General features: G+C 52.5%; 1 protein-coding gene across 1 annotated transcript in view; it reads left to right on the top strand.

Annotated features, from left to right (window-relative positions):
• The window catches only part of ASS1 (argininosuccinate synthase 1), a 74,297-nt gene extending 47,057 nt beyond the window's left edge, over positions 1–27,240 (top strand). Inside the window, exons 11-15 of the mRNA XM_078616141.1 lie at positions 2,097–2,161; positions 12,804–12,935; positions 22,730–22,886; positions 25,286–25,351; positions 26,530–27,240. Coding sequence (XP_078472267.1) covers positions 2,097–2,161; positions 12,804–12,935; positions 22,730–22,886; positions 25,286–25,351; positions 26,530–26,587 — 478 coding nt within the window. The 3' untranslated portion in view covers positions 26,588–27,240. The remainder of the gene's footprint in view (positions 1–2,096; positions 2,162–12,803; positions 12,936–22,729; positions 22,887–25,285; positions 25,352–26,529) is intronic.
• The last annotated feature ends 558 nt before the right edge of the window (positions 27,241–27,798 follow it).

The following is a 27,798-nucleotide window of genomic DNA, read 5'->3' as shown; positions in this document are numbered from 1 at the left end:
CTGCTATTCTTGAGTCGCGTCCGCTATCCATATATGGAGATCGGTTGACTCACATAGAGGCCCATAGACTCACATAGACCAATGTGATGCATAGGCTCGCATAGAGACCCACAGACTCACATAGACCAATGTGATGCATAGGCTCACATAGAGACCCACAGACTCGCATCCACACCATGTGATGCATAGACTCACATAGAGACCCACAGACTCACATAGACCAATGTGATGCATAGGCTCACATAGAGACCCACAGACTCGCATCCACACCATGTGATGCATAGGCTCGCATAGAGACCCATAGACTCCCATAGACCAATGTGATCCATAGGCTCGCATAGAGGCCCACAGACTCGCATCCACACCATGTGATGCATAGGCTCGCATAGAGGGCCATAGACTCGCATAGACCAATGTGATGCATAGGCTCGCATAGAGACCCACAGACTCACATAGACCAATGTGATGCATAGGCTCGCATAGAGGCCCATAGACTCGCATCCACACCATGTGATGCATAGGCTCGCATAGAGACCCACAGACTCACATAGACCAATGTGATCCATAGGCTCGCATAGAGGCCCACAGACTTGCATCCACACCATGTGATGCATAAGCTCGCATAGAGGCCCATAGACTCACATAGACAAATGTGATCCATAGGCTCGAATAGAGACCCACAGACTCGCATCCACACCACGTGATGCATCGACTTGCATAAAGGCCTAAACGAATAGCCAAAATTCCTCGCGTCACGTTTCGCCACATCCTTCCACCCCATACTTCACCAAGCTGGTCAGTGTGTGGCGGTGGAGGCTGGGAACGTAGGCGTGTGACCAAAGAGGTACTGTACAACAATGGATGCTGCCGCACTGCCCCCACAGCCTGTAACACCTGTTACGCGTGGCGGTCACCCATCCCGGCACTCAATCGGGCTCGGCGCCTGCGTGACTGCTGCGTTCGTGCCTCGAGAGCGAGCGGGCAGGCGGGCAGGCGGGCAGGCGAGCGGGCGGTGTGGGTCGGCACGTCTGGAATATGTCGTCCGACGAGAGAGCGGGCGCGTCCGTGGGAGATCTGGCCAAAGCCTTGGCGACCTGCGCGTGCACTGGTGGATGTGGGGGAGCGGTGTATGGGCGACGTGGCAGGGCACCAACACGCGTACGCACGGGCGCTCGCACGGAGCGTCTGTATCCGACAACCAAGCACGGGATTTTGAAGGGGAAAACTGTAAATGAACCTGGCCTGCAGGACAAGCAGGTTTCATAAGTGGGGGGGGGGGGGGGGGTACTCGTGCGTTTAGAGCGAGCGTGGAAACGTTGGTCGATGTCGCGTCGATGTCGTGCCAACGCTGGTTCAACGACGGGTCCGAAGGCCCAACGTCGGCCCAACGTCGGATCAGTCGGACCAATTTGTTCGTTTCCTGAGTTTTCCATTGTTTCTCCGTCGTCGCGACTACTGTGGTGGTGACGGGGTCGTGGTGGCGGGCTCGTGGTGGCGGGGTCGTGGTGGCGGGGTCGTGGTGGCGGGGTCGTGGTGGCGGGGTCGTGGTGACGGGGTCGTGGTGGCGGGGTCGTGGTGACGGGGTCGTGGTGGCGGGCTCGTGGTGGCGGGGTCGTGGTGGCGGGCTCGTGGTGGCGGGGTCGTGGTGGCGGGCTCGTGGTGGCGGGGGTCGTGGTGGCGGGCTCGTGGTGGCGGGGTCGTGGTGACGGGGTCGTGGTGGCGGGGTCGTGGTGGCGGGCTCGTGGTGGCGGGGTCGTGGTGGCGGGGTCGTGGTGACGGGGTCGTGGTGGCGGGGTCGTGGTGACGGGGTCGTGGTGGCGGGCTCGTGGTGGCGGGGTCGTGGTGGCGGGCTCGTGGTGGCGGGGTCGTGGTGACGGGGTCGTGGTGGCGGGGTCGTGGTGGCGGGCTCGTGGTGGCGGGGTCGTGGTGGCGGGGTCGTGGTGACGGGGTCGTGGTGGCGGGGTCGTGGTGATGGGGTCGTGGTGGCGGGCTCGTGGTGGCGGGGTCGTGGTGGCGGGGTCGTGGTGGCGGGGTCGTGGTGGCGGGGTCGTGATGCCCGCTGGCCCCTGAGCACTGTCGCCGTGTTCCCTCTGCAGGGGGAAGCACGGAGTGGGGCGCATCGACATCGTGGAAAACCGATTCATCGGCATGAAATCCCGAGGTGAGGACTTTCTTCGATCACGTGTTTATCAGCATTCTCGTCGTCGTCGTGGTGGTGGCTACGCTACTGCATGTAACCCAGCATCGTGGAGGCAGCAGCAGCAGCAGCGAGGGTTGGTGGATCACCGCATGCACGGATGTTGTTGCGAAACTCCCTCTCTTCGTGGGCGTCGAAGAGGAGCCGTACTCTGGCGAGCCAGTAGAATTTTCTTGGTTCTTTCGGTAAAGTCACGTATTATGTTTTATTTTTATTATTTTATTATTTCCCTTCTACGTGACTTTACCGAAAGAACCAAGAAGATGAATCCCTGCAATCACGAAAGCTTTAAAGAGCGAGTGGAAGTTGGGACTCTTCGCTATTTGCTTCCATCTGTTTGGGGATAGAGCGTTACCCCCTCGCACGTGTGCGTTTTCTCCAGGTGCTCCGGTTTCCTCCCCGATTATATAATAAGCACTCATTAATTGGCTAAAAACATCTTAAAATAATAAAAAAAAACCTGCTGAAAGAGAATGCTACAACTCTGTGTGGCTCTCCTGGATACAAAATTAATTATATAATTTTTAGGGTTAAGGGGCCGTCCATAAATGACGCCACGCGATTTTGGACGATTTTTGACCCCCCCCCCCCTTCGTCACACGGCGTCACAAATAGTCAGACCCCCCCTCAAATATGACGTCACAAAGCTCTGCCTCCCCCCCCCCCAAAAAAACATAAAACATGCTTCAAATCCCTTTAAACTATTGTCAGTGTAGTGGCGCTGCACTCTGATATTGTAGGAGAAAACATTTATTACAAAGTCTATTTAATTAAGTAGAATGTATTCTTGGTTCTTTTGGTAAAGTCACGTAGAAGGGAAATAATAAAATAATACAAATAAAACGATAAACGTGAGATTTTTTATTATTATTTCCTTTCTACATGACTTTACCGAAAGAACCAATAATATGAATCCCTGCAGTCACGAAAGCTTTAAATCGAAATTTAAGTATAATGTGTTCTTTATATTTATTTAAAGTTGCACATTTTGATGTGACGTCACATTTCTCAAACCCCCTCCCCTTGTCACACATCGTCACAAATGTCTGACCCCCCCCCCCACCCCCAGGTGCGTGACGTCATTTATGCACTGCCCCTTAGCCGCGTAGTGATGTGGCCAAATTTGTGTCGTAAGACCATCCACCACCCGACGTAGCAACCGCCGTCACCTCTCCCTGTAATAACCCACGCGGAACTGACCTCACCGTCGCTCCGTCTCCCAGGTGGACGTCCTTTCAACACGCGTTCCATCCCCTTGGCTGCCACTCCGACATTTTTCTCCATCTGCCCATCGTCCCTTCGAGTGACATTGTCCTGCCCAAGCCTCTTGCCTTCCGTTCACAGTTTGAATAATGCCCCTCCACCCGTCGATGCTCTCTAATCTAGAAACACCTTGATATGTAGAGGAACCCAGAGCTCGTGCGATTGTTGGCAGCTGTGTTTTCCACTCGTCTGTGGTTCTCTGCGCCTCTGATTCGTCCCGTCTCTTCAAGGGCAAGCGAATACCGTGTTGCAGCTGAGAATTACGAGTTTAAATTATAATTACACGTGCGTCTTTGTGCACTTATCAGTTTTCCGTTTTTTTTGTATTCGTTTACAACTTTAAAAGACGGAGGGCAAAAAAAAAAACTTCAAATATCCCAGCAAACTCTTGCGGCCGCAATTTTTTGTACGAAAGCGACGAAAAAAAATGCAAGAAAGAATTAAGCTGTCTTAAATCCTACAAAGCACTTAATTTAAAAATACGAGTTGGCACCGGTAAAATATATATATACGCACAGGAATATATTAAAATGAAAAAAAGCAACGAGAAAAGACTGACGTGGTTTTGGGGAGTTTGGCGTAACGACAGGACAGCCACCTATTAGCAAAGGAGTGGCGGTTCCCATGCAGAGAGACGTCCATCTCTCCCTCTCGCTCCCTCTCTCTCTCCGTCGCGTTCCCTCTCCCCGCTCCGGCGAAGGTCGCACGACTGTCCTTCAAGCCCGCCGAGCCGCCCTGATCACTGTTATTTCACCGCGCTAACGGAAGGAAATCGTAATAAATGGGCCCGCGTCTCGCGTGACGCGCGTCCCCGCGCCCGCGTGCCACCACGTACCATCGCGTACCACCGCGTACCATCGCGTACCGTGGCTAGGAGATGTTGACTACCTCACCCGGTATACAGGAGGTCATGGGTACAATCACGACCCTGACGCCTGCTGCTGTATATTTTGAGTTTGCGTGTCTCTCTCTCTCATTATCATCACGGTGGCTAGGAGATGTTGACTACCTTGCTTGGTATACAGGAGGTCGTGGGTACAATCACGACCCTGACGCCTGCTGTATATTTGGAGTTTGTGTGTCGCTCTCCCTGTGGTCGCGTGGACTTTTTCTCCGGGTCCTCCGTTTATTCCCCTCCATATTTAGAATCACGCGGTTAGAGTATTTGGCTGCTATGAATGTCCACGTGATAAGCCACTTTCGTTGAGCTATCATTTGTGGCCAGGTCGCATCTGAAAAAAAGAGCTACGTAGCTCAGTGGGCCTTACATAGTAAATTACGAATTGTTTAAATAGTAATATTTAGCCGCCCTTGATTAAAACCAGACCCTGAAGTGCAGCGTGTTGGCGGTCTCGGCCCCGCTCACCGATGAACGACCGCGGCGTGCACATAGCGTCGAAACTCAATTCTGGTTCCGCGCCTGATTTAACCAAATTCCCCACGCCTCCGATTGGCACGATCGGCTACGTGTCGCGTGAAAGAAGTTCAACGCACGCACGTGCAAATTCCAGCTCCTTTGAGATCTTTCAAACAACATTGCTTCCAGTGCCGTGCGATGGGCGTCAGCTCTCGTATGCAGAAGCGGTGGGCAAGTGCTGCCCCGCTTCTTGCGTGTGGTCCAGGGTGTCGCCTGGAGGTGCTTCGTGACACCCACGTGACGAGGCGCTTGCTGCACGAAGATTCTGTTGTCACGCTTGGACACCCCTGGGAGCGCGTGACGTTGCGCCCGAAATGTATTTCATTGCCGTAAATATCCGCTTCCGCTGGGCCGTCCTCATATCCGCGGCATGCCCTGCACTGACCTGCGACGGTTCCGGATAGATTCTTCGTCTCGCGCCGAGGGGAGTGCAAAGGTCAAGATCCCCCCCAGTGTAGCCTTAACCAGCTGTTGGGGCAAGTGCTGTTAGCGAGTAGCACCTATGAAGGCCGGCACGGCGCGCGAGGGGGTGCGGTGGCCAGCACACACCAGATGAGGTACTCATTTGAGGCTGATTTGACCTAGGGGAGGCCCAGGACTGGTTCAGATAATCATCACTTGTGTTGGCATTGAGTGGGAATCGAACTCAGGTCGCCAGGTTCACAGTGCAGTGCGCTAACCACTGCACTACCGCTCTCCAGCCACACACACACACACCACACACACACCAAAAACACACACAACACACACACACCACACACACACAGGCACACGCCACACATACCACACACACACACACCACACACACACCGCACACAGGCACACGTCACACACACCACACACTCACCACACACACACAGCACACACACATACACCGCACACAGGCACACGCCACACACACCACACACACACACCACACACACACACACCACACACAGGCACACGCCACACACGCCACACACACCACACACACACAGCACACAAACCACACGCAACACACTGAGCCGCGCGAGTCTCGCTGCGTTAGGAGCGGAGAGTAATTGGAACCTTCCTTGCAGCATCCCTCCACTGCCCCCTCCGCCCCCACCCCTACCCCCCCCCTACTCCACCACCACCACCATCTCCCCATCTCCCCCACCTGCCAAAAACCACCTGCTGCGATGTGCATTTCAGCCGCGGGTTTTCACGAACGTCACTTGTGGAAATGCCATTTCTCTTTCAAGCCGGCTGTCAGATCAGCGATTTTTTTTTGTGTTACCCCCCCCCCACCACCACCATCCGCCCCGACCCCCCCTCGTCCCTCCCCCCCCATTTCGTTCCCCATTGTCAGTGGATCGCCACCGTGCCCCGTGTCGCAAGGGGCACGCAGAGCGGCGCTCGCGGTGCGACCGCGCGTTTGCTGATGATTCTCAGAGGGGTCGAAACTGGTGCGTGGATATCAAGTGGCGTGAGCGGACAGCATCCAGATCCGACTGCATGTGCACACGTGCACACGCGCACACGCACACACGTGCACACGCGCACACAATGTTCTGCATGCCCAGTTGGATCTGGAGAGCCAATAGGTGCAATGGACTCAATAATGTAGGGTGGCGCAAGAGGTCATTTTTTTAAGATTACAGGTGCGATCTTTGAACATTAATCAACGATGTTTCGTCTCAATTAAGTACATTTACTTTCCCATTTTTTTAATGCCAGCCCCGAAAAAGGGAGAAGAGAAAAAAATAGATGTTAACAATGATCACAGATAAAATGTTGACTCGAATAATAAACAATTAAAACAAGTTTAATGCCAGTGTTAAAATTAATATAATAACCCTATGTGTTTTTGATTGGAAACTTTCGTGACTGCAGGGATTCATATTCTTGGTTCTTTCGGTAAAGCCTCGTAGAAGGGAAACAATAAAATAACAACAAAAAACAATAAAATTCTCACGACGTTTCGATTGCAACACAAGCAATCATCATCAGGTGTGAAAACCACAACAAGAAATTAACCGAAATCCCCCTATGTGTCTCCTGGCTTTTGGGCCACCGTATTAATCACATAGCTCCTCGGGTCTAAAACACTCTAAAGCTACTCCGTGAATACAGGGAGCACAAACGTGGGGGGACTTATACGTATCGTACGATACAATGGATCTTGATCCCCACGACGTACTCTCGTAGCAGCCTATAGCACCTGTTATGCATGGCAGTTCAGTCACCCTTTCAAGCGACATCCAGGCTCGAGCCTGCTTGGCTTACAAAAGCTGGCGCGAGATGGGGCGCGTTCTGGGCTGCTTGGTCATCGACAAACGCTCGCCCCGTACCTGCACCTGATTTCATTGTTGATGATGTGGGTTAGGCCCACTACGTCACGGCGTGTGGCCAAATCCGTGTCATCAGGACCCTCCACCACACGCGGCAAATGTCACCGCTCCCGATCACTCGCTGGGAATGTGAAGGATTATTCTCTTGACCAAATGTAGCAAATGGGGTGCTTGTGAGAATATGTTCTCCAAAACTCGCCAGCGATAATTTGCGTGCCACTGTGAAATGGTAATACACGTGGAAATATAATTTATATGGCTGTGTCGTTGGGGGATGCGGGCTCTTGACGACACAAACTCGACCAGATCGTTACCGAGTGGCCTAACCCCTCTTCCACCCCCCCCCCCCTCCCCACAAAGCAAAGCAAAAAACATAAACGAATTGTGACATTGGCTGTGGAAACCTACGCGCAAGCACCTGTTTGCGGTTCAACTGAAGATGACATTGACAACGACGACGATGCTCAGGCGGAGGGAGCCGACGCGAGCGATTGATGATGTCAGCGCCGTCGAAGCGGAGAATCGTGGCGGCAGCGACTGCTTGAGGTGCGCATGCTGACCCAAGCAGCCGCTCGCTTGAAAAATAAATGAAGGCCCGGGGCGATGTATTCTTAATGCCGTGGACCGCGCTGTTTTGAGGATCGTCCAGGCAGGCGGGGAGACAGCTTCTGGCCGGTGCACGCCGCCACCGTTACGGGATTCGCCGATGCTGTCTGTGGCACCGACGCGCTCGCTCGCCGCGCGCGCTTTAACATCTCGTTCCAAACTATTGTGCATCCTCCCACGTCGGAGCGTGCGATCGAACCGAACCGACCCGCCGACGACTTCTAGAGGCACGGCGCCCTGCAATTTCCTGCTCGTGCCCCTGGCTGACGGAAGGGACTCCCGCATGAGCAGGAGCTCTCTCTCTCTATCTCCCTTTGTTGGAGACTGTTTGGCCTACCCCTTCCATCCTGCCCAAATACCTTTGTAGAGGTGGGGGTACCCACACTTTGCACCACCACATGGCGGTTCATCCATTTATTCTGCTGGCTGCTGGGTGACCTTGGGCCGATGGGGAGGTGGGGGGGGGGAGGTGGTTTTGCGAAACTTTGCAGACCAAAACGCCAACCTCTGGTCAGCAAGTCCAATGCCCTGCTACGCCACGGCAACATCCCATTGCGTGAATCATCCAAATTAAAACGCTTATCCACAAGACACCTTTTTTTGGGTTTTTTCCTGCCCATTATTACGAGTTGCCTTGCCAACTTGCAACAACCTACCCATCAATCACCGATTTGAGCGTCGATCTCCCCTTTCTGGGTATCCGCGCTGCTGCTACTGCTGCTGCTCTCGCCGCCCTAGATTCTCGGCGCGGATCCGGAAGAACGCCCGGCTCGCGAACCCAGTGGAACAACGCGGACGGCCGGAATGAGCACATCAGTCTAGGCGCGAACATCACCGAACCGCACCCGGCTTCGACGTTCCTCCTCCTCCGGCAAGACACACCGGTGGTGGATCCATCGAGTGCATGAGAAGGCCGATGAGCACACGTCCTGCATGAATGGGAAAAATCAAAGACACAAGCAGCAACAGTCGTGCGATTTGTGGCCATGCAGCCCAAAACTATGGGCCGCACAGTAACACCCAATGTGGTCGGCGCTCCTTCAACGGAGGAGGAGGAGGGGGAGCAAAACCAAACGACACGAACTCTCTCACCTGCAGCCCACTCGCCGTGACCAGCGGCAGACCTCGTCATTGGCCATTTAGCCCCCCGAACAAATCGCTGCCGCCGCCGCCATCGTGCGCGAGAAACAGAACTGCCAGCTGCGCGACTGTGCAGACTCGTCGACAAGGACGCCAGTTTGTTTTCACGGTTTTGCGATCGGCATTTCGCGGCACTTTTGGAGAGGTTTTTGAAGCTGGAACGACGTCGTTTTTTGTTTGTTTGTTTGTCAGCGGTTCCGCAATGCGTCGCGGTTAAAAAGTTGTAGGCGGTCGACGGTTGGCCTCGCCGCTCCAGAAATGTTGCCCTCGAATGAGGGGTGAGGGCAGGGGAATCGGCAGGCAATTTCAGGGGCTGCACCTTCACCAAATTTTAGTGGGAGGTGTGTAAGCCGTCGATCGGTTGGCGGCGGTGTTGGCGTGAACGGGGGGGGGGGGGGTGTAGGAGTTGGGGAGGAGGCGAGGCTTAAGCACTTTGTAGTCCATCATGGGGAGTTGTTTTAAAGGCTGGCGGTAATGCCAGTTTTACGCAGCCGATTATTACCGAGAGCGTCACTCACGGCGCGGAGGAAGCCATCCCACCGTGCAATCTCTGTTTTTATTGTTCGCTCCGTCAGCGGCTGTCAGCCGCGGAGGCGGCCGCGCGGGGAGAAAACACGCGCGGATGAAGAGGGCCGTGTTTTGAGCCGCGCTGGCGTCAGTAATTTTCCTGTCGGGGGGCGCTAATTGCTCGTCCTGGCGATGAGATAACGAGAGGCTGCACAAAAATCTGCTCGGTTTTTTTTCTTGAAAAGGGGGGGGGGGGGGCGGGTGGTGGTGGTGCAGTTTACTCCCGGCCCCCCCCCCCACAACCATCCCCCAAACCCCTTCCTGCCCGCATCTAATCCACCACTCATCCTCCACTCCCCCCTCCTCCATCTGCCAGCGGTTATTTTTTGTTAAAGTTGTAAGGCTCTGGCTTCTCCCTCCCTCCCCTCCTACTCCCACTCGTGGGACGATGGGAAGACCTGGCTGTACTGAGGACTGTGAGAGCAGACCGGGAAGATCCGGTGTCGACTCTGCAACTGCCGCTGCAGAATCGGTCGGATGGAAGGAAGCGATGGCGAGGCGTTGTTCCGTCTCGCCGGTATCGTCGTCAGGCCCGTCGTTGCTGACGACGCAGGAACGCCTCGCTCCGGGCCTCTTAGTCAGGAGGGTCCTGCCGAGTTGTTCCGCAGTCGGGAGAGGATGGCACCGTTGGCTACGTTGCGGCGCGAACTCGACGTACATCCACACAGACGGATGATTGCTACGGAGATTCCAATTGAGTGAATTGCGGTGAAACACTTTTCAAATTTGACGAAGCGTTCAGATGTTATCGAGCGTCATGGGAACTCCCTTGCCAGTATCAGCATATAAGAGTAGTCTTCTTGGTTCTTTCGGTAAAGTCACGTAGATTGGAAATGATAAAACAATAAAAATAAAACATAATTTATTATTTATCATTTCCAGTCTACATGACTTTGCCAAAAGAACCAAGAAGATGAATCCCTGCAGTCACGAAAGCTTTACATCGAAATATAAGAGTAGGTTTTACCCTTTCTGGAAATAATAAAACAGTTGTGTTAAGATGTTAAAACACCAAACTGAAACCTTTTGCAAGGAATCGTGTCTGCATTAACCACATGTACTTGTGGTGAACATGCAAACACAAAAACACATGCTCTGGTAGTCTATGTTGTGTCTTTGAAACTGATTGGTCCAACATTGCCAGAAAGGGTAGAACTTATGCTTATAGGTATTCAGCGTGATAACGTTCAACTTGATCTGAAGTCAGATGCTCTCGATCGCCGCAACAACAAAAAATCAACTCTCTCTTTTTTCCTCCCACCATCCTTCCCCCAATTGGATTGCAATTGTGCTCTCTGTTGTCACGCCCCGAGATGAGGAATCCATTCGGAGCTCTCGCGCAGCAGTACGTGTGCGTCATCGGAGCAGGGATTTAAATTAAATGACTCTGTCGGTAGCGAGGCTCCCTCGGAAGGCCGTGCGGCACATTTCGGCGTCGGCTATTGCAGAGCGCGGTCGTGTCGCTACGGTTCTCTGCGGTGAATGCGATTCGTCGGTCGACGGGACCCACCCTGCAACTTTTGCAGTCATCTCGGAACGGGAAAGGGTTAAGAGAACGACCCGCGGAAATGGATATTGCAGAACGCCCTCCCGAGGTCACTTCAGGTGGCCTCTTTAACCCAGACGCTAGAGGGCGCTACATTTTTTAGATGACTTAGAGAGTGCACAAGATGTGCAACTTTTTTGTATGGTGGCGGGTGGTTGCGACGGTGGATTTGCCGCCTACGGTTAAGCCGGGTTCTCAAATGTAGTGAGTCGATGGACGACCGCACCGTATATGGCATCACAATCATTCGCTCTTTTTTATGCATCGGTCGGCAGAATTGCAGGTCTAAGAATTTCAATATTCAGCTTACGGCGTGCGACAGATATCTCTCCAGAAGGGTATAGAGTGACGCTGCCCCCTCCCACCACAATGTGTGGCGAGGAGGTCACTTCCGCAATCTCACAAATAGTTCTGTGATGTCCGCTTTCTCGGGCCAGAATTCCGAACGGAAGCTTTGTTGGCGCGTGGTTGCAACCGTCGGTAACCGGCGTTCCATTTTGTGGCTGCGACGACACCGAAAGACGAGGTTTGAATGAAGTTGAGAAGTTGATCAAAAGTTGACGACAAAAATTGAGCGCACTCTGCTACACCCGGGTTAATGCGAGCACGGCATGATTGGCGATTAGGAACAACGCCGTGAGTTGATGTTAGTCTGTCGGGGCCAAGGCATCGCTTGTGTCACCGTCTTGCATAAGAAATTAACGGTGCCTCCTTAATATTGCGTGGGCGGGCGGGATATTAATCAGGTGCCAAATTTAGCCGGGTAAGTAAAGCAAATGTCACGAATCCAGCCAAAATTGCAAAGGAAAAAACTTTAAAGTATTTATATGCAAAAAATGTGTTGTTCGTGTCACAGGCCCGTGACGACGCGACGCGTTGTAACCGTTCAAATTGTTTCGCGAGCCGCCCCTCTGTGCCCACCCGGCCACCCACGCACATCCCAACCGTTCCACACACGCGCGCAGGCAACACACGCACGCATGCACAGCACACGCACAACACGCAAACGCACAAACGCGCGCGGCCGCGTGGGCCCTCCCGATGGAACTTGCCGCCGTAATTGCTAACGCGGTTGCTGCTGTTAGGACAATTGTCTGACGTGGCTATTGTCGCCGCTAATTTCATTTTGGTTTCTGGCCGCGTCCGTTAAAAATAACGCGCCAAATTTCGATTTAAAGCTTTCGTGACTGCAGGGATTCATCTTCTTGGTTCGTTCGGTAAAGTCACGTAGAAGGGAAGTAATAAAATAATAAAAATAAAACATAATAAAATAATTCTCACGACGTTTCGGCCGCAACGCAAGCAGCCGTCCCCGGCGGGGGGCACTGCCGCTGGCCCAGTTTGCCTCTCCTTGTGCCCCGCCGGCGGAGAAAAACAACAACACGTGCTCGATGGACGTCGGTCGGTGAGGTCATCAATGCGGTGATCTGTGTGCAGATCCGCGACCACCGCATTGATGAGGTTCACGTTTCGGCGCGTTAACAATCCACGATGATGATGATGATGATCAGGATGTTACGAATGATAATGATGATTCTATTAATGATGATGACAATGTTGATGATGATGACGATGCTAGTCATGACACAGATGATGATGATGACGACGACGATGATGATGTTACTCACCAAAGATGACGATGCGACGAATGGCCATGACGACGACGTTGATGATGATTACGATACTGATGACGATGTTACTAATGAAGATGACATTGACGATGTTGACATTGATGACTATCGGTTGTGTTGCCAGGCATCTACGAGACCCCTGCCGGCACCGTGCTTCTCGCCGCCCACTTGGACATCGAGGCCTTCACTATGGACCGCGAGCTCCGCAAGATCAAGGAAGGCCTCGCCCTCAACTTCTCCGAGCAAGTCTACAACGGTATGACGCATCGTCAGCGGCTGCCCTGCGGACGGACTGATCCCCCGCCATAGGATCGTGCCATTTCTCCCACTGCCTCGGCCCGGAGGTGGTGAGATGTTAACTACCTCGCCTGGTATACAGGAGGTCGTGGGTTCGATCCCGACCCTGACACCTGGAGTTTGTGTGTCTCTCTCCCCGTGGTCGTGTGGATGTTTCCCTGGGTCCTCCGGTTTTTCCCTCCACATTTAGAATAAACGTCGTGCGTTTAGAGTTATTTGGCTTCTATAAATGTCCACGTGATGGTGATAAGCCACTTTGTTGTGCTAAAATTCGTGGTCAAGTCGCTACTGAAATAGAGCTACATAGCTCAGTGGACCTTGCTTGGTAAAACACTTTTTTGAGTATAGTTCAAGAGAGCCACTGAACGTTTGCACGAATCGGGGTTGGTACCTCGATGTTTAATACCTTTTATCTAAAGCCTCCGTCAGTTAGGCCACTTCAGCCGCGATAGAGGCACACCTTCTGTACGCACTGCACAGAGTGTTCTTTGCGTGTCGAACGCACAGAAGAGTTTGATTTCTGTTTTCTCTTTTCCCGCCAACTCAATCGCCGGTGGCGATGTTGACGCCACGTCACCGAGCATCCACTCGGGCAGCGCATAAACCGGCGTCGGAGAATGACAGCCCGCTGAAGTGGATACGACAGAGCTACGTCTGAGAATGCTTCGAGTAACCTCTGCTCCACATGGTGGTGGTGGTGGGAAGGGAGGGGAGGGGGCAGCACTTTCCCACCCGCCCCCGCCACGGAGAGCGATGTCCGTCGCTCGATGGTCAAACTGATAGTTTTTTACTCTCATCGGCTGGAATTTGGCCAAATTAAGCTGGAAGGGCCAAATTTAATGTGTTGTTTTTGTGCAGTCATCGGTGATCGGTGCCGAGACAAAGGCTGTTGTTGCTCTCGCTAAAGAAAACCCGGTGGAAGATAAGGGAGATGATCAGGAAAGGAATTTGAAAGCCAGAGGAGGAGGGGGGGGGGGAAAAAAAACCCGCGCCTAGAAATGCGCGTGTGCCGAGCTGGGCCTTTGTTGCTTGGAGCCGAGGGTGGGAGGCAGTGGGGGGGGGCAGTGGGGGGGGGGGAAATTGGTGGGGGGGGGGGGCTGTGGTCAAAAGATCATAATCATCATTGTAGGAACAACGAGTCGGTCTGTCCACGGCAGAGGTCTTGCAGCTCTACGGAAAATAAACCCTGGCCTCTTTGTAGTATCCACAGCTGTGCCCTCTTTGCCACGGTTTACTGGGCTGCAGTGCCCCCCACCCACCCACCCACCCCGCCCCTCCTCCCCCCCTCCCCTCCGTGCCCCTCCCCTGCCATTCATTCCCTGCCCGTAATGAATCTTTGAGATGAGACTCTGCCAAGGCTCCTCCTTGTGCTCAATGGGAATGAACACTTTGACGCGAAGTTTTATTTTGTTTAACCAGAGGTGAGAAGTAGTAATAGGTTTTCTTTTACCCTTTTATCTGAGAATTCAAGAGGAGTCTTCGTCCATTGGGAGGGGGGACGGTGTTTCATCCCAATTGGCAAAATTGATGTTTTTTGTTTGTTTGTATTTATAATGTGATGGCGGTGATGATGATGATGATGATGATAATGTGGATGGATTGTGACGATACTAATGATGAGTGATTATTATTATTATTGATTCTCATCGTAACGCTGATGATGACTGATGATGATTTATTAATGATGATGATGGTTATTGAAGACAAATGTTTCCTGATCATTTTGGTAATAATTTCATTATAGTCATCGGACGATTATGATGATGATTATTATTGACGATCATCATCATTTGCAGATCATCATCATCGTAGTAATATTCATTGTTTCAACTCCCCCCCCCGACTCCCCCCTCGACTCCCTCCACCGCCAAAAGGCGCCAAGTGCCGATGGCAGCGATTTGACGGCGGTTCACAATAACCAACAAGAAGGGAACGCGTGGGGGGGGGAGAGGGCTCCTTTGTGAAACCCACTGCCGCATTAGCGCTCCGTGCTTATTCATCAGGGTTAATGTGACGTTGATTTGGGGTTAAGGGCAGGCTTGAGGTTGGGGGAGATGGGGAGGGGAGAGAGGGAGGGGAGGGGAGTGGAGGGAGAGAGGGAATGGAGGGAGGGGAGTGAAGGGAGGGGAGTGGAGGGAGGGGAGTGGAAGGAGCGAGGGAGAGAGGGAGGGGTGAGAGGAAAGGAGTGAAGGGAGAGAGGGAGGGAGTGGAGGGAGGACTGGTGCTCCTCTCACATTGCAGCCCTGAGACAGTAGAAATTCCACATTGCTGTGATGGGGCCGAGTCTCTCCATAAGAAAACCTGTTTTGACATCAACTTGGTACCTACTCACTTTATCGACCCCGGAGGGACGGATGATGGGCTGAATCAAGCCTCCCCCCTCAAAACCAGGATTTGAACTTGCGACCTTGTGATTGCGAGCCGCTTTCTCTCCCTCTGAAGCACCTGGAGTGCCCATCCGATGGAGACATTTTAAAGGAGCGGGGGGGGGGGGCAAACCCCTCCGTTATATATTCATCAATACAGTGCGTGCAGCCTTAAAATAAAAAAAATGCGTATATAACAGGCGACGTTTCGGGTAATGGCCCTTCTTCAGAGCTCATCGGCGAAGGGGTAACGTCCTCGGCTGGCTGGAAAGCTCACCGGAGGAGCTTGGCGTCGCGTGACCGGCTCAAAGTTTGAGCGGTCGATGATGAATTTGTCCGGGGGCGAGCGGCGAGGCCTGGTCGGGTAAGGGTGGATTGAGAGCGAGTTGCGAGTTGGGCGAGCCGGTGAGTTATTGAATTTGGGAGTTGAGTAAACGAGCTTACGAATGGCTGTAATTTTTAGGGTGGGTCGGTGAGTGAGCGGGATGAGTGAGTGAGTGAGTAAATGTCGTAATGAATTGGTTTTACGTTGAGTGAGTGAGTGGATAATTGAGTGGGCGGGCGGGTGAGTGAGTGAGATGCTGACAGAATGAATGAATTGGTGCATGAGCAGATTAGACAAACGCTCATCGAACGAACGGCCAAGTGCACGGGTTAGACACCGATTGAATTAATTACCGAGGAGTAAGTGAACGATTAAGTGAATGAGTGAGACGCTTGATTGAATGGTCGGTTTAGGGTGATAGCGATTGAGCGATCGAGCGAGCGATTGATTGAAAGAGCGCAAAAACCGCTCACCCGTTCATTCACACACGGGCGACTTCACACTGCAGCCATACCACCCTGGGCTCTCACGCGTCCAGCGCATCTCCCTCACTTCCCCTCCTGCCCCCACCTACCACCCCCGGCCCACCACTCTTCCCCCCCCCCCCGCCACTGCTCCCTCACTGCCAACATAAGGGACTTAGAGATGTGAGTGGGGATAAGGGAGCTTTCGTGTGCTCAGGGGACCTCGGTTGTGGAGGAGGGGGCGGGGCGGCGTCGATCGGGGGGCGGGGGGGCCATGTCAGGGGATGGGAAATGCCCTCGGGATAATGCCCACACACCTGTACGTCTCCCCTGCCTCTCTGCCTCTCTGCCTGGCTACCCCCCCCCCGCCCACCCACCCGCCCGTCCCCCTTCGCCCCAAGGCTCTGGGGCTGCCCGCACGACTGAAATCTACAGATTTTGGAATCTCTGCCTCACTTGATACAGTAAATCTGGCTGTGACGGTTCCACCTGATGACGGAGACTTGTGTTGCCTCCGAAACGTCGTGATTTTTTATTTTATTTTATTTCTATTATTACTTTTATTAATTTTAATTAAATTTTTTTACCTACGTGACTTTACAGAAAAAAACCTAAGAGTATGAATCCTTGCGAAATCTTCAAATCTAGAATGAAATCTACAGCCTCGGTCGTGACGGCCGTGCGTCAGTCGGCCGTGGCTCGCGGTTCGAATCCGTCAGGCCGCCCTGGTTATTGCTGCACTGCGGCATTAACCGCAGAACTCGACGTGCCACCTGCTTCGCAGTGGATGTGAAAAGATTGGAGCGCCACAGTAACGAGATGTTCACTACCTCGCCTGGTGTACAGGAGGTCGTGGGTTCTAATCCTGAAACCGGACGCCTGCTGCTGTATATTCGCAGTTTGCATGTCTCTCTCCCCCTGGTCACGTGGATTTTTCTCCGGGCCCTCCGGTTTTCCTCTCCAAATTTTGAATCAACACGTATTTAGAGTATTTGGCTGTGATAAATTTTCCACTTGATAAGCCACTTTGTTGAGCTATCATTTGTGGCCAGGGCCATATCGCCCAGTGGGCCTTACCTAGTAAAATACAAACATTGTTTGTAGCTTTTAGTTTTATTTGCTGACGTCACTGTAAAAGAGTTGATCATCGTGTGCCGTGCGTCAAGGTAAGAATGTTTTTTTGTTTCTTTCAAAATTTGAAAAATTACACCGCAAATTATTGTCTGGGATTACACACGGCAATTTGCATTACATTGAGGTTACACACAGCAAATTGAGATTACATTGGGATATACACACAGCAATCGGCATTACATTGGGATTACACACATCAATTGGGATTACATCAGGACTACATACAGCAATTGGGATTACATTTGGATTACACACCGCAAGGTTGCCCCCTGCTGTGAAACAACCGGCTGTGCTCACTGTCTAGCACAGCAGCGGCTTCCTGTAATGAATGGCGCAGATTCCAAACTTCTAATTAGTGGTTGGCGAAAGTCATGGGGTTGGACACACGCTTACTGCTGCTGTTGCTGCTGCTGCTGCTTTGAGTGGTGGTGGTGGCGTGGTGCTGGCCACCCACCCCTCCGTGTGCCCTTCCGGCCATCAGCGGTGTTCGCGAACGGCACTTGCCCCAAAAGTATGTTAAGGCTACAGGGGAGATCTTTGGCTTTGGTGTCCGCCCCTCACCTCAAACCCTCCGATAAAGAAGACGGCAGAGATATACAGGCAAGAGGCAGAGATGTGGCGAGGTGACTGCACTTGGCTCCCCCCCCCCCCCCCCAATGATTTTACGTGAATCCAGGACCCCACTGGGCCGCTTGGGGCCATTGCACTTTTGGCGTCGGGAAGGCATCGGGTCGAACGGTGTTGTTGGCGGTGTTGCAACGGCGCGGTGGGATCGGTCGAGGGGCGCGGGGGGGGGGGGACACACACGCGGCTCTTGAAAATGAGTCTTGAGACTCGGTGAGGCCTATTGTTGGGTAAATAAAGAGCGCTGTTGTGGTTTCACACGTAGGAGGATTTCGTGACCAATACAGGGTTTTTTGTTTGTTTGGGTTACATGGCGTAAATCTAAATGTATATTCTTTGCGTCTTTCGGCAAAGTGACGTTGATAGGTTTGAAGAAAATGACAAAAAATAACGCGTAGATAGGTGTCTATCTACGCGACTTTACCGAAAGACCCAAACAATATGAATTCCTGCAGGCACGAAAGCTTTAAGTCAAAAAATATAAATGTGTCGTGAAACCCGCCACCACCCGACACAGCCAATTAGTGCGGTTTGTCCCGTAAACCGAACATGGCAATTCGTCACTAGTACAGCACACGGGCTGTGTGTTGGAGAGAAAATACACAACATTTCCAATCTGTTGTGGTTCATGTAGTTTGCCACAATATTGAGAAGTCTCCCACCATCGCCACCTCCCCCCCCCCCCCCACCGTTTCTGTCTTAAGTGTTTCGATTGCAGAGAAAAAAATTGACAGGTTTCTGTTTTTCCTCATGGGCAAAAAAAAAAAAATTTGAAACGCATTCGTCAATAACACCGTAGCCTTCAAAGAGAAAATATGCAAATAAAAAAAATAGGCGACACTCGTTATTTACGCGCTATGGTGAAGGGCCTCTGCCTGAATCATCGCCGATTTTATATTTTTATATATGTTTTCCCTTGCCACCGTTATTAATGAACGCATTGAGGTATATCTGTTAATTGTGCTGGTGCACCTCTGCCAATACAGGATCGCCAAACAATGAATCACCAATGCGAGAGCTTTGATGATTAAAATGTCGCGGTTGAGCGTCACGATTTGATTTAATTAAAAAAACACTATGATTCTATTGTTTTATTATGTTTTATTTTTATTATTTTATTACTTCCCTTCTACGTGACTTTACCGAAAGAACCAAGAAGACTATGATTCTGTTATGCTTTCCAACCAAGGGGGTAGAGCGTCCACGCGTTAGCTCTGTCCGTCTGCCTGTTCAGCCGTCGGCCCGTGAACGTGATCCAATGCAACCGAACATTCCCTGTAGGTGCTGTGCTGCCAATCGGGGCTCGCCCGAGAGAAAACCACGCCACGTCGAACCAAACTTGGAGACACAAGTTAGAATGTGTTATGTGTGTGTGTGGGGAGCGGTAGTGTAGCGGGTAGTGTAGTGGGTAGCGTAGAGGTTAGCGCGCTGCGCTACGAACCCGGCGACCCGAATTCGATTCCCACTCACGGCCAACACCACCGGTGACGATTACCTTGAACCGATCTTGGACCTCCACGAGATCGACTCGTGGGTACCTAGTGCGGCGTGTAAACATCGCCACTCGGGAGACAACAGAGGTGTGGACTCGAGTCATGTGACTTGGACTCGAGTCAGACTCGAGTCATGAATTTGATGACTTGCGACTCGACTTGGACTTGCATAACAATGACTTTGTCCCACCTCTGAGATGTGGACTCGAGTCATGTGACTTGGACTCGAGTCAGACTCGAGTCATGAATTTGATGACTTGCGACTCGACTTGGACTTGCATAACAATGACTTTGTCCCACCTCTGAGATGTGGACTCGAGTCATGTGACTTGGACTCGAGTCAGACTCGAGTCATGAATTTGATGACTTGCGACTCGACTTGGACTTGCATAACAATGACTTTGTCCCACCTCTGAGATGTGGACTCGAGTCATGTGACTTGGACTCGAGTCAGACTCGAGTCATGAATTTGATGACTTGCGACTCGACTTGGACTTGCATAACAATGACTTTGTCCCACCTCTCAGATGTGGACTCGAGTCATGTGACTTGGACTCGAGTCAGACTCGAGTCATGAATTTGATGACTTGCGACTCGACTTGGACTTGCATAACAATGACTTTGTCCCACCTCTGGGAGACAAAGGCGGCCGGGCGTGGTCTTGGCCACCCCACCCCCTCGTGTGCCTTGCCGGCCTTCATGGGTGCTCGCTAACAGCACTTGCCCCGTGGCGAAGGGCCTCTGCCTGATGCTACAAGGGGAGGGGGGGGGAGCTTTGTCTTGTGCCAATGCGCGTGCGTCCGAGTGCACGCGTGCGCACAGAGGCCGAGCGAACTGGCAAACACGCGCACACACACACAGACAACCACCCCTCTGCGTGTACACACACACACAGACAACCACCCCTCTGCGTGTGCACACACACACACAGACACCACCCCTCTGCGTGTACACACACACACACAGACAACCACCCCTCTGCGTGTACACACACACACAGACAACCCCTCTGCGTGTGCACACACACACACAGACACCACCCCTCTGCGTGTGCACACACACACACACCACCACCCCTCTGCGTGTACACACACACAGACAACCCCTCTGCGTGTGCACACACACACACCACCACCACCCCCTGCGTGTACACACACACACAGACACCACCCCTCTGCGTTTACACACACACACCACCACCACAACCCCCTCTGCGTGTGTACACACACACTCGCGCTCCAAGCAGCGGGCTGAGCGGGCGGGCCGAACGAGCACCGTGTGGCCGACAGATGGGCCGCAGACCCCGGCAACATCTGTTCATCTCGTATCACCTTTAAAGCCGCGAGCAAAATGCGACGCGCTCAGCCTCCGGTGGGGGTGGGGGGGTGGGGGGGGGCCCCGCCTGATTGAATGACACGGGCGGTGTAGCGAGGCAGCCCCGGTCAGCCGGCGTTGTGTGTGTGCGTGCGTGGCCTGCCACGGGACCTCCACCGCGGTAATGAAGCCATTAGCGGACTTGTGAACGACTCGATTAGGCGCGCCTGTGACTGACCGGCCGGAACCCTGACGAATGACCCTTCATGCCCTGATTCCCACCCCCCCCCCCCCCCCCGGGGCCAGCTCGTGGTCAAGCTGGACGCGGATAACCCGATACCTGCAAAGATATTTATTCATCTTTGGTTTTCGTCCGCGTTTGTCGCTTCATTCACGTAACCAGCCGACAGGCCGACCATGCGAGATTAATGGTCTCCGTTATTTCGAGGTGACCGCTCCCCAAGTGGTTCGGAGTTTCTGGGGGACGATGAGCCGGACACCGCGACGGCCGGAGTGTTGAATTAGCGTGGTGGTGTAGTGAGTTGAATTAGCGTGGTGGTGTAGTGAGTTGAATTAGCGTGGTGGTGTAGCGAGTTCAATTAGCGTGGTGGTGTAGCGAGTTCAATTAGCGTGGTGGTGTAGTGAGTTGAATTAGCGTGGTGGTGTAGCGAGTTCAATTAGCGTGGTGGTGTAGTGAGTTGAATTAGCGTGGTGGTGTAGTGAGTTGAATTAGCGTGGTGGTCTAGTGAGTTGAATTAGCGTGGTGGTGTAGCGAGTTGAATTAGCGTGGTGGTGTAGTGAGTTGAATTAGCGTGGTGGTGTAGTGAGTTGAATTAGCGTGGTGGTGTAGCGAGTTGAATTAGCGTGGAGGTGTAGTGAGTTGAATTAGCGTGGTGGTGGTGTAGTGAGTTGAATTAGCGTGGTGGTGTAGTGAGTTGAATTAGCATGGTGGTGTAGTGAGTTGAATTAGCGTGGTCGTGTAGTGAGTTGAATTAGCGTGATGGTGTAGTGTGTTGAATTAGCGTGGTGGTGTAGCGAGTTGAATTAGCGTGGTGGTGTAGTGAGTTGAATTAGCGTGGTGGTGTAGTGAGTTGAATTAGCGTGGTGGTGTAGTGAGTTGAATTAGCGTGGTGGTAGTGAGTTGAATTAGCGTGATGGTGTAGTGAGTTGAATTAGCGTGGTGGTGTAGTGAGTTGAATTAGCGTGGTGGTGTAGCGAGTTGAATTAGCGTGGTGGTGAGTTGAATTAGCGTGGTGGTGTTGTGAGTTGAATTAGCGTGATGGTGTAGTGAGCTGAATTAGCGTGGTGGTGTAGTGAGTTGAATTAGCGTGGTGGTGTAGTAAGTTGAATTAGCGTGGTGGTGGAGCGAGTTGAATTAGCGTGGTGGTGTAGTGAGTTGAATTAGCGTGGTGGTGTAGGGAGTTGAATTAGCGTGGTGGTGTAGCGAGTTGAATTAGCGTGGTGGTGTAGGGAGTTGAATTAGCGTGATGATGTAGTGAGTTGAATTAGTGTGGTGGTGTAGGGAGTTGAATTAGCGTGGTGGTGTAGGGAGTTGAATTAGCGTGGTGGTGTAACGAGTTGAATTAGCGTGATGGTGTAGTGAGTTGAATTAGCGTGGTGGTGTAGTGAGTTGAATTAGCGTGGTGGTGTAGTGAGTTGAATTAGCGTGGTGGTGTAGTGAGTTGAATTAGCGTGGTGGTAGTGAGTTGAATTAGCGTGATGATGTAGTGAGTTGAATTAGCGTGGTGGTGTAGTGAGTTGAATTAGCGTGGTGGTGTAGCGAGTTGAATTAACATGGTGGTGTCACGAGTGAATTAACACGGTGGTGTAGTGAGTTGAATTAACACGGTGGTGTAGTGATTTGAATTAGCGTGGTGGTGTAGCGAGTTGAATTAGCGTGGTGGTGTAGCGAGTTGAATTAGCGTGATGGTGTAGTGAGTTGAATTAGCGTGGTGGTGTCGCGAGTTGAATTAACACGGTGGTGTAACGAATTGAATTAACACGGTGGCACTACCTTGTGTGTGCGTGAGCAGGCTTCTGGTTCAGCCCCGAGTGCGAGTTTGTGCGCGAGTCCATCTCTCGCTCCCAGGACAACGTGGAGGGCTTCGTGCGTCTTTCCGTGTCCAAGGGCCACGTGTACGTGCTGGGTCGCCACTCGCCGCTGTCCCTCTACAACGAGCAGCTCGTAAGGTGAGGCCCCGTGGGTCAACGTCGTGGGTTCGATCCCGACCTTGACGCCTGCTGCTGTTTATTTGGAGTTTGCGGTGTCTCTCTCTCTCATCATCATCACGGTGGCTAGGAGATGTTAACTACCTCGCCCGGTATACAGGAGGTCGTGGGTTTGATCCCGACCCTGACGCCTGCTGCTGTATATTTGGAGTTTGCGTGTCTCTCTCTCTCTGTGGACTTTTCTGCGGGTCCTCCGGGTTTTCCCTCCACGTTTAGAAACATACGCTTAGAGTATTTGGCTGCTCTACGTTTCCACTTGATGATAAAGCCACTTCGCTGAGCTGTCATTTGTAGCTCAGTGGGCCGTGCCTGGTCAAAATTTTATCGTTTTAATTTTTAGTAATATTATCTGGCGAAACGTCGATAGCCGTGTAAGCGCCAGCACTGAGCCGCCAAACACAGGAGCTGGATCGCCAAATCAACCGTGGCCAAATTCCAATTAATTAATCCATCAACCCCCACCACAACATTCGTTATTCCATATCACCCGGAACGGATTTATTTTCATAACTGCTTCCGAATAAACAGGAGTCAGAAGAGGGGGTGGGGGGGGGGTGGGGGTGGTTGAGGATTCGTAGCGCAGCGGCGAGCGCGCACAGCGATGTCAAAATCCGGTCACCCGACTTCGATTCCCGTGCGCGCGATTGGCATCAGCGGCGAGCGACATCCGTCCGCCAATTCACTGTCTCGCGTTGAAGTATGACCATGCACCAAAAGAGAAAACGCCTGCACCCACGACCGCAGAGACGGTGTGGGCGTCCGCCGCGCCCGTCCAGCAGCGGATCGACAAAAGGGGGGCGGCCGTGACGCGCGAATTGGATCGGCGTTTCTGGCGGGGCACGATCTGCGCGCGGGTTTATTTTTTGTTTTGTTCGACGCGTCGCTGAAAGGAATCCTCGCGTGAGTGCGTGCGCTCGAGGTGCTCGGAGCACATTAACGTCCCTCCCCCCCTGGCCGCAGGGACGCGTCCTTTGTGAGCAGCGCAGCGCAAAGTGTTTCCGATTGTCTCTCCCTCTTCTGCTGCTGCTGCGTGTGCGGCGCTTTGCCTGCTGCTGCTGCCGCTTCATCAGTGCGAGCTGGCGACAGAAAGGGGGGGGGGGGGGGACGGCACGATGGCTTGGGGGGGGGGGTGGGGGCTGGGCCCCCCATCGAAGTGGAGAGGCAGCGGAGGTGGCACGGGCAACTCATTTAAAATAGAGAGACGTTTGGGGGGGGGGGGATGCAATAGAGAGGAGAAAATCGACACAATAAAATGCAAATTGATAAATAACAATACGTCCCCGCCGCCATAGACGCGCACATTAAACACTTGACTGTTTCGAGTGGCCGCTTTTGTGCTCTCGGCTCGCGGATTTAATAAAGGGATAAAGGGAGGCAAGCGCCAGCCGCGGAGAGGGGGACCTTCTGGTGAAAGGGGACCCCATTAGGTGGCTTGTGTACAAGACGCCCGCTTTTACCGTGGTCAAGGCCAAGCATCATCCCCCCCTCCGCCTATCTGTCGGGCGATGGGTTCCCATTTGCAGATAAAAAAAAAAAATTCGCAGCCTTCGGCGCTTTTATGCGACGCGTCGCTCGGCACGTAGAAATTATCGCGTAGACGCGGGGAAAAGTGGGAGGGGAATACATATATTTTAATGTGTTGTGATGTGATGTGTTTGTCTGGTTTTTATTTATTCGCATGCCCAATTGCTTCCCTGGATGTTGTCAGAGCAGCGGTAATAGGGGGCGGTGTTGGGTGTCAACAATTAGACATTTAACAATGCGTCGATTGATCAATTGAAGTGGATACTTAAGTTCATGATATGGTTTGAAAATTTGCATTCGACGTCGATGAAGAGATCGTGGCATTATTTTCAGGCGCTGCATTTGCAATCCGGAGGTCGCCGGTTCGATTGGCTGGCGTTTGCGGTCGGAACGACGGCACGAGTTTGTTTTGTCAAATCCCTCTGCCTGCTCCCAGCTCTTCCGAGACATCCTGGCCGGCATGGAAGAGTAGGCCCATGGGCTTTCTCGTGCCCCTTCTGTTGGAAGCCCTTCCGCCAGCAGTGGTGCGAGATGGCACTTGCAGGGGATGCCCCTTTGGCTGTTTTCGCTTTCATTTCACACTGAATATTTGCCGGGGTGCGCCGGTCGACTGGGGTAGGTGGAACGAGTAGCAGCCACGGCCAATAGCGAGAGTTGTATCGGGGATGTGGTGGGCCGGACACGAAAATATTTTCTAACATAAAAAAAATATTTATTCTGGCTGTGGGTGAAACTCACGTCACTGGACATCTGTTAAAAAGCGCAGCTCATCGGATTCCTCCGGCGTAAATAAATATTCGGATTCTGATTGTGGAGTTTCCGTCTCTCATTCACAGCATGAACGTCCAGGGAGACTATGACCCCGTAGATGCCGCGGGGTTCATCAAGATCAACTCGCTCCGGTGAGGTCCCAGCTCACACCACTCACCCCGCCTCACCACGCCTCACCCCTAACCCTCTTCGGTACCCGGCACCGCACGTCAGCGAGAGCTTGCGCTACGATGCCACTGGAGCATTTCCTCGAGCATCGTCACCGGCAATCGGCCACTGCAACGCATTTCCCGTGAGCGACCGTGACACAGACCTCGTGCTAGATTCATAAAGAAAAGGTGTTCAGCACTTCCTGAATGGTGTGGGGACTGAACAGTGGGCGGGGCTACCCAGTCAGTGGGGCTACTCAAGTAGTGGGTGGAGCTACCTGAGTAGTGGGTGGAGCTACCTGAGTAATGGGTGGAGCTACCTGAGTAGTGGGTGGAGCTACCTGAGTAGTGGGTGGAGCTACATGAGTAGTGGGTGGAGCTACATGAGTAGTGGGTGGAGCTACCTGAGTAGTGGGTGGAGCTACCTGAGTAGTGGGTGGAGCTACCTGAGTAGTGGGTGGAGCTACATGAGTAGTGGGTGGAGCTACATGAGTAGTGGGTGGAGCTACCTGAGTAGTGGGTGGAGCTACATGAGTAGTGGGTGGAGCTACCTGAGTAATGGGTGGAGCTACATGAGTAGTGGGTGGAGCTACCCAAGTAGTGGGTGGAGCTACCCGAGTAGTGGGTGGAGCTAACTAAGTAGTGGGTGGAGCTACCCGTGTAGTGGGTGGAGCTACCTGAGTAGTGGGTGGGGCTACCTGAGTAGTGGGTAGGGCTACCCGAGTAGTGGGTAGGGCTACCCGAGTAGTGGGTAGGGCTACCCGAGTAGTGGGTGGAGCTACCCAAGTAGTGGGTGGGGCTACCTGAGTAGCGGGTGGAGCTACCCGAGTAGTCGGTGGAGCTACCCGAGTAGTCGGTGGAGCTACCCGAGTAGTGGGTGGAGCTACCCAAGTAGTGGGTGGAGCTGCCAACTCACCATGTGGCTCGGTTGAGCCTCACAGAAATGTCCCAATCTTGATTTTTTTTTTCTTGCTGTGGTTTCCCCCACCTGATGACGATTGCTTGCGTTGCGATCGAAACGTCGCGATCTATTATTTTTCTACCCACGTGACTTCACCGAAAGAACCAAGGAGTGAGAAATTTCCCAGCTTCACGCAATTCGGGTTGGCGTGAGACGTCGCGCGAAACTGACACGTGCCCGCATGTGTGCCCTTTCACAGGCTTCAAGAATACCGTCGGCTGCGCACCAAGTTGGAATCGCAGCCGCCGAGCGTGTGATAGGTTTCTTCGAGCTTGTGCCAAGGCCCCAGCGTTTGATGCCCTCGGCCCGATGTTTTTGACTCTCGCAAGCCAACGTTTTAACTCCCACGCACTACACTGCTGCCCAGGCCAGAGTCACACAGAGTACGGGGGGGGGGGGGGCCCATTTCATTCCTTGCACCAGTACCCATGCCAATCACGCCAACCACGCTAGGCCAACCGAGTTGGCGCAATCTATTGATAAATGTTTAAATTGAATGCGGGAGGAAAGCGTAGCACCCTTCGTTCGTTCGAGGGGGTAACGCTCAAAGCTTCCGCAGGCATCGATTCAAGATTCTATTTATGTACGCCAATTTGCCTGGCCACCTTGCGGTCTCATTCTCAGGCAGTTGTCTCCCAGGCTCACGCTTGCTTGGCTTCTGATTTTACAAGAAAAATATTTCATTGTTCAAAATGTATGCTTTGTAGAGTCATTCTCTGATTCCCGGTATAAAATAATTGATCCGGCGACACTTTCAGGGCCCCGGGTTCGAGTTCAGATATCGCCGGATTTTATCGCACTGAGTTGTTTTGACAGTGTCTTGTTCATTCACGTAAGCGGTGAACGCACAATAAAATTAACAAGTTGGGAGAAAAAAAAAGACCATGCGTCGTAGGCATGGGTGATGTAATGCTTTGTCACGTGCCTTTTTCTTCGGACGTATGTAATCAGCTGCACATAAGCCGGTGGGAAGCTGCCATGGCCACGTGCGGGTCTCCATATTTGCAAGCAGTGCTTTTACCTTAGGGGTTGCATCTTTCGACTTTCGGGAGACCCTAAGAAAAAATCAATGAGTCCAGTTTCAAGAGGATAAGTTCTGAGAAGCAACGCGGCTAAAGTTTTTGTTCGTATCAGATCATCTTTACGAGAGTTATAGCGTCCTCCGCTGCCGCTCTCTTACTGGCAGACGGACACGTCGAGTGCATGAAGGATTTGAACCTGAATTGGAAAGTATAAAACAATATACTCTTTGGTTCTTTCGGTAAAGTCACGTAGGTATCAAATAAAATAAAATAAATCACGACGTTTCGGGCGCAACACAAGCGTCCGTCATCAGGTGTTTGATACCTCCGTGACTTTACCGAAAGAACCAAAGAGTATGGATTCCTGCAGTCACGAAAGCTTCAAATGAAGATATAAATAATTTGTTTGTAGTTCAGGGCGAACGGTGTGACTTGGCTGAGCCATT

This window comes from Lampetra planeri, chromosome 49, assembly GCF_965212315.1.
Source record: "Lampetra planeri chromosome 49, kcLamPlan1.2.h2, whole genome shotgun sequence".
Classification (NCBI taxonomy): domain Eukaryota; kingdom Metazoa; phylum Chordata; class Hyperoartia; order Petromyzontiformes; family Petromyzontidae; genus Lampetra; species Lampetra planeri.
Note: the sequence above shows the minus strand (reverse complement) of the source record. Positions and strands in the feature narration are given on the sequence as shown.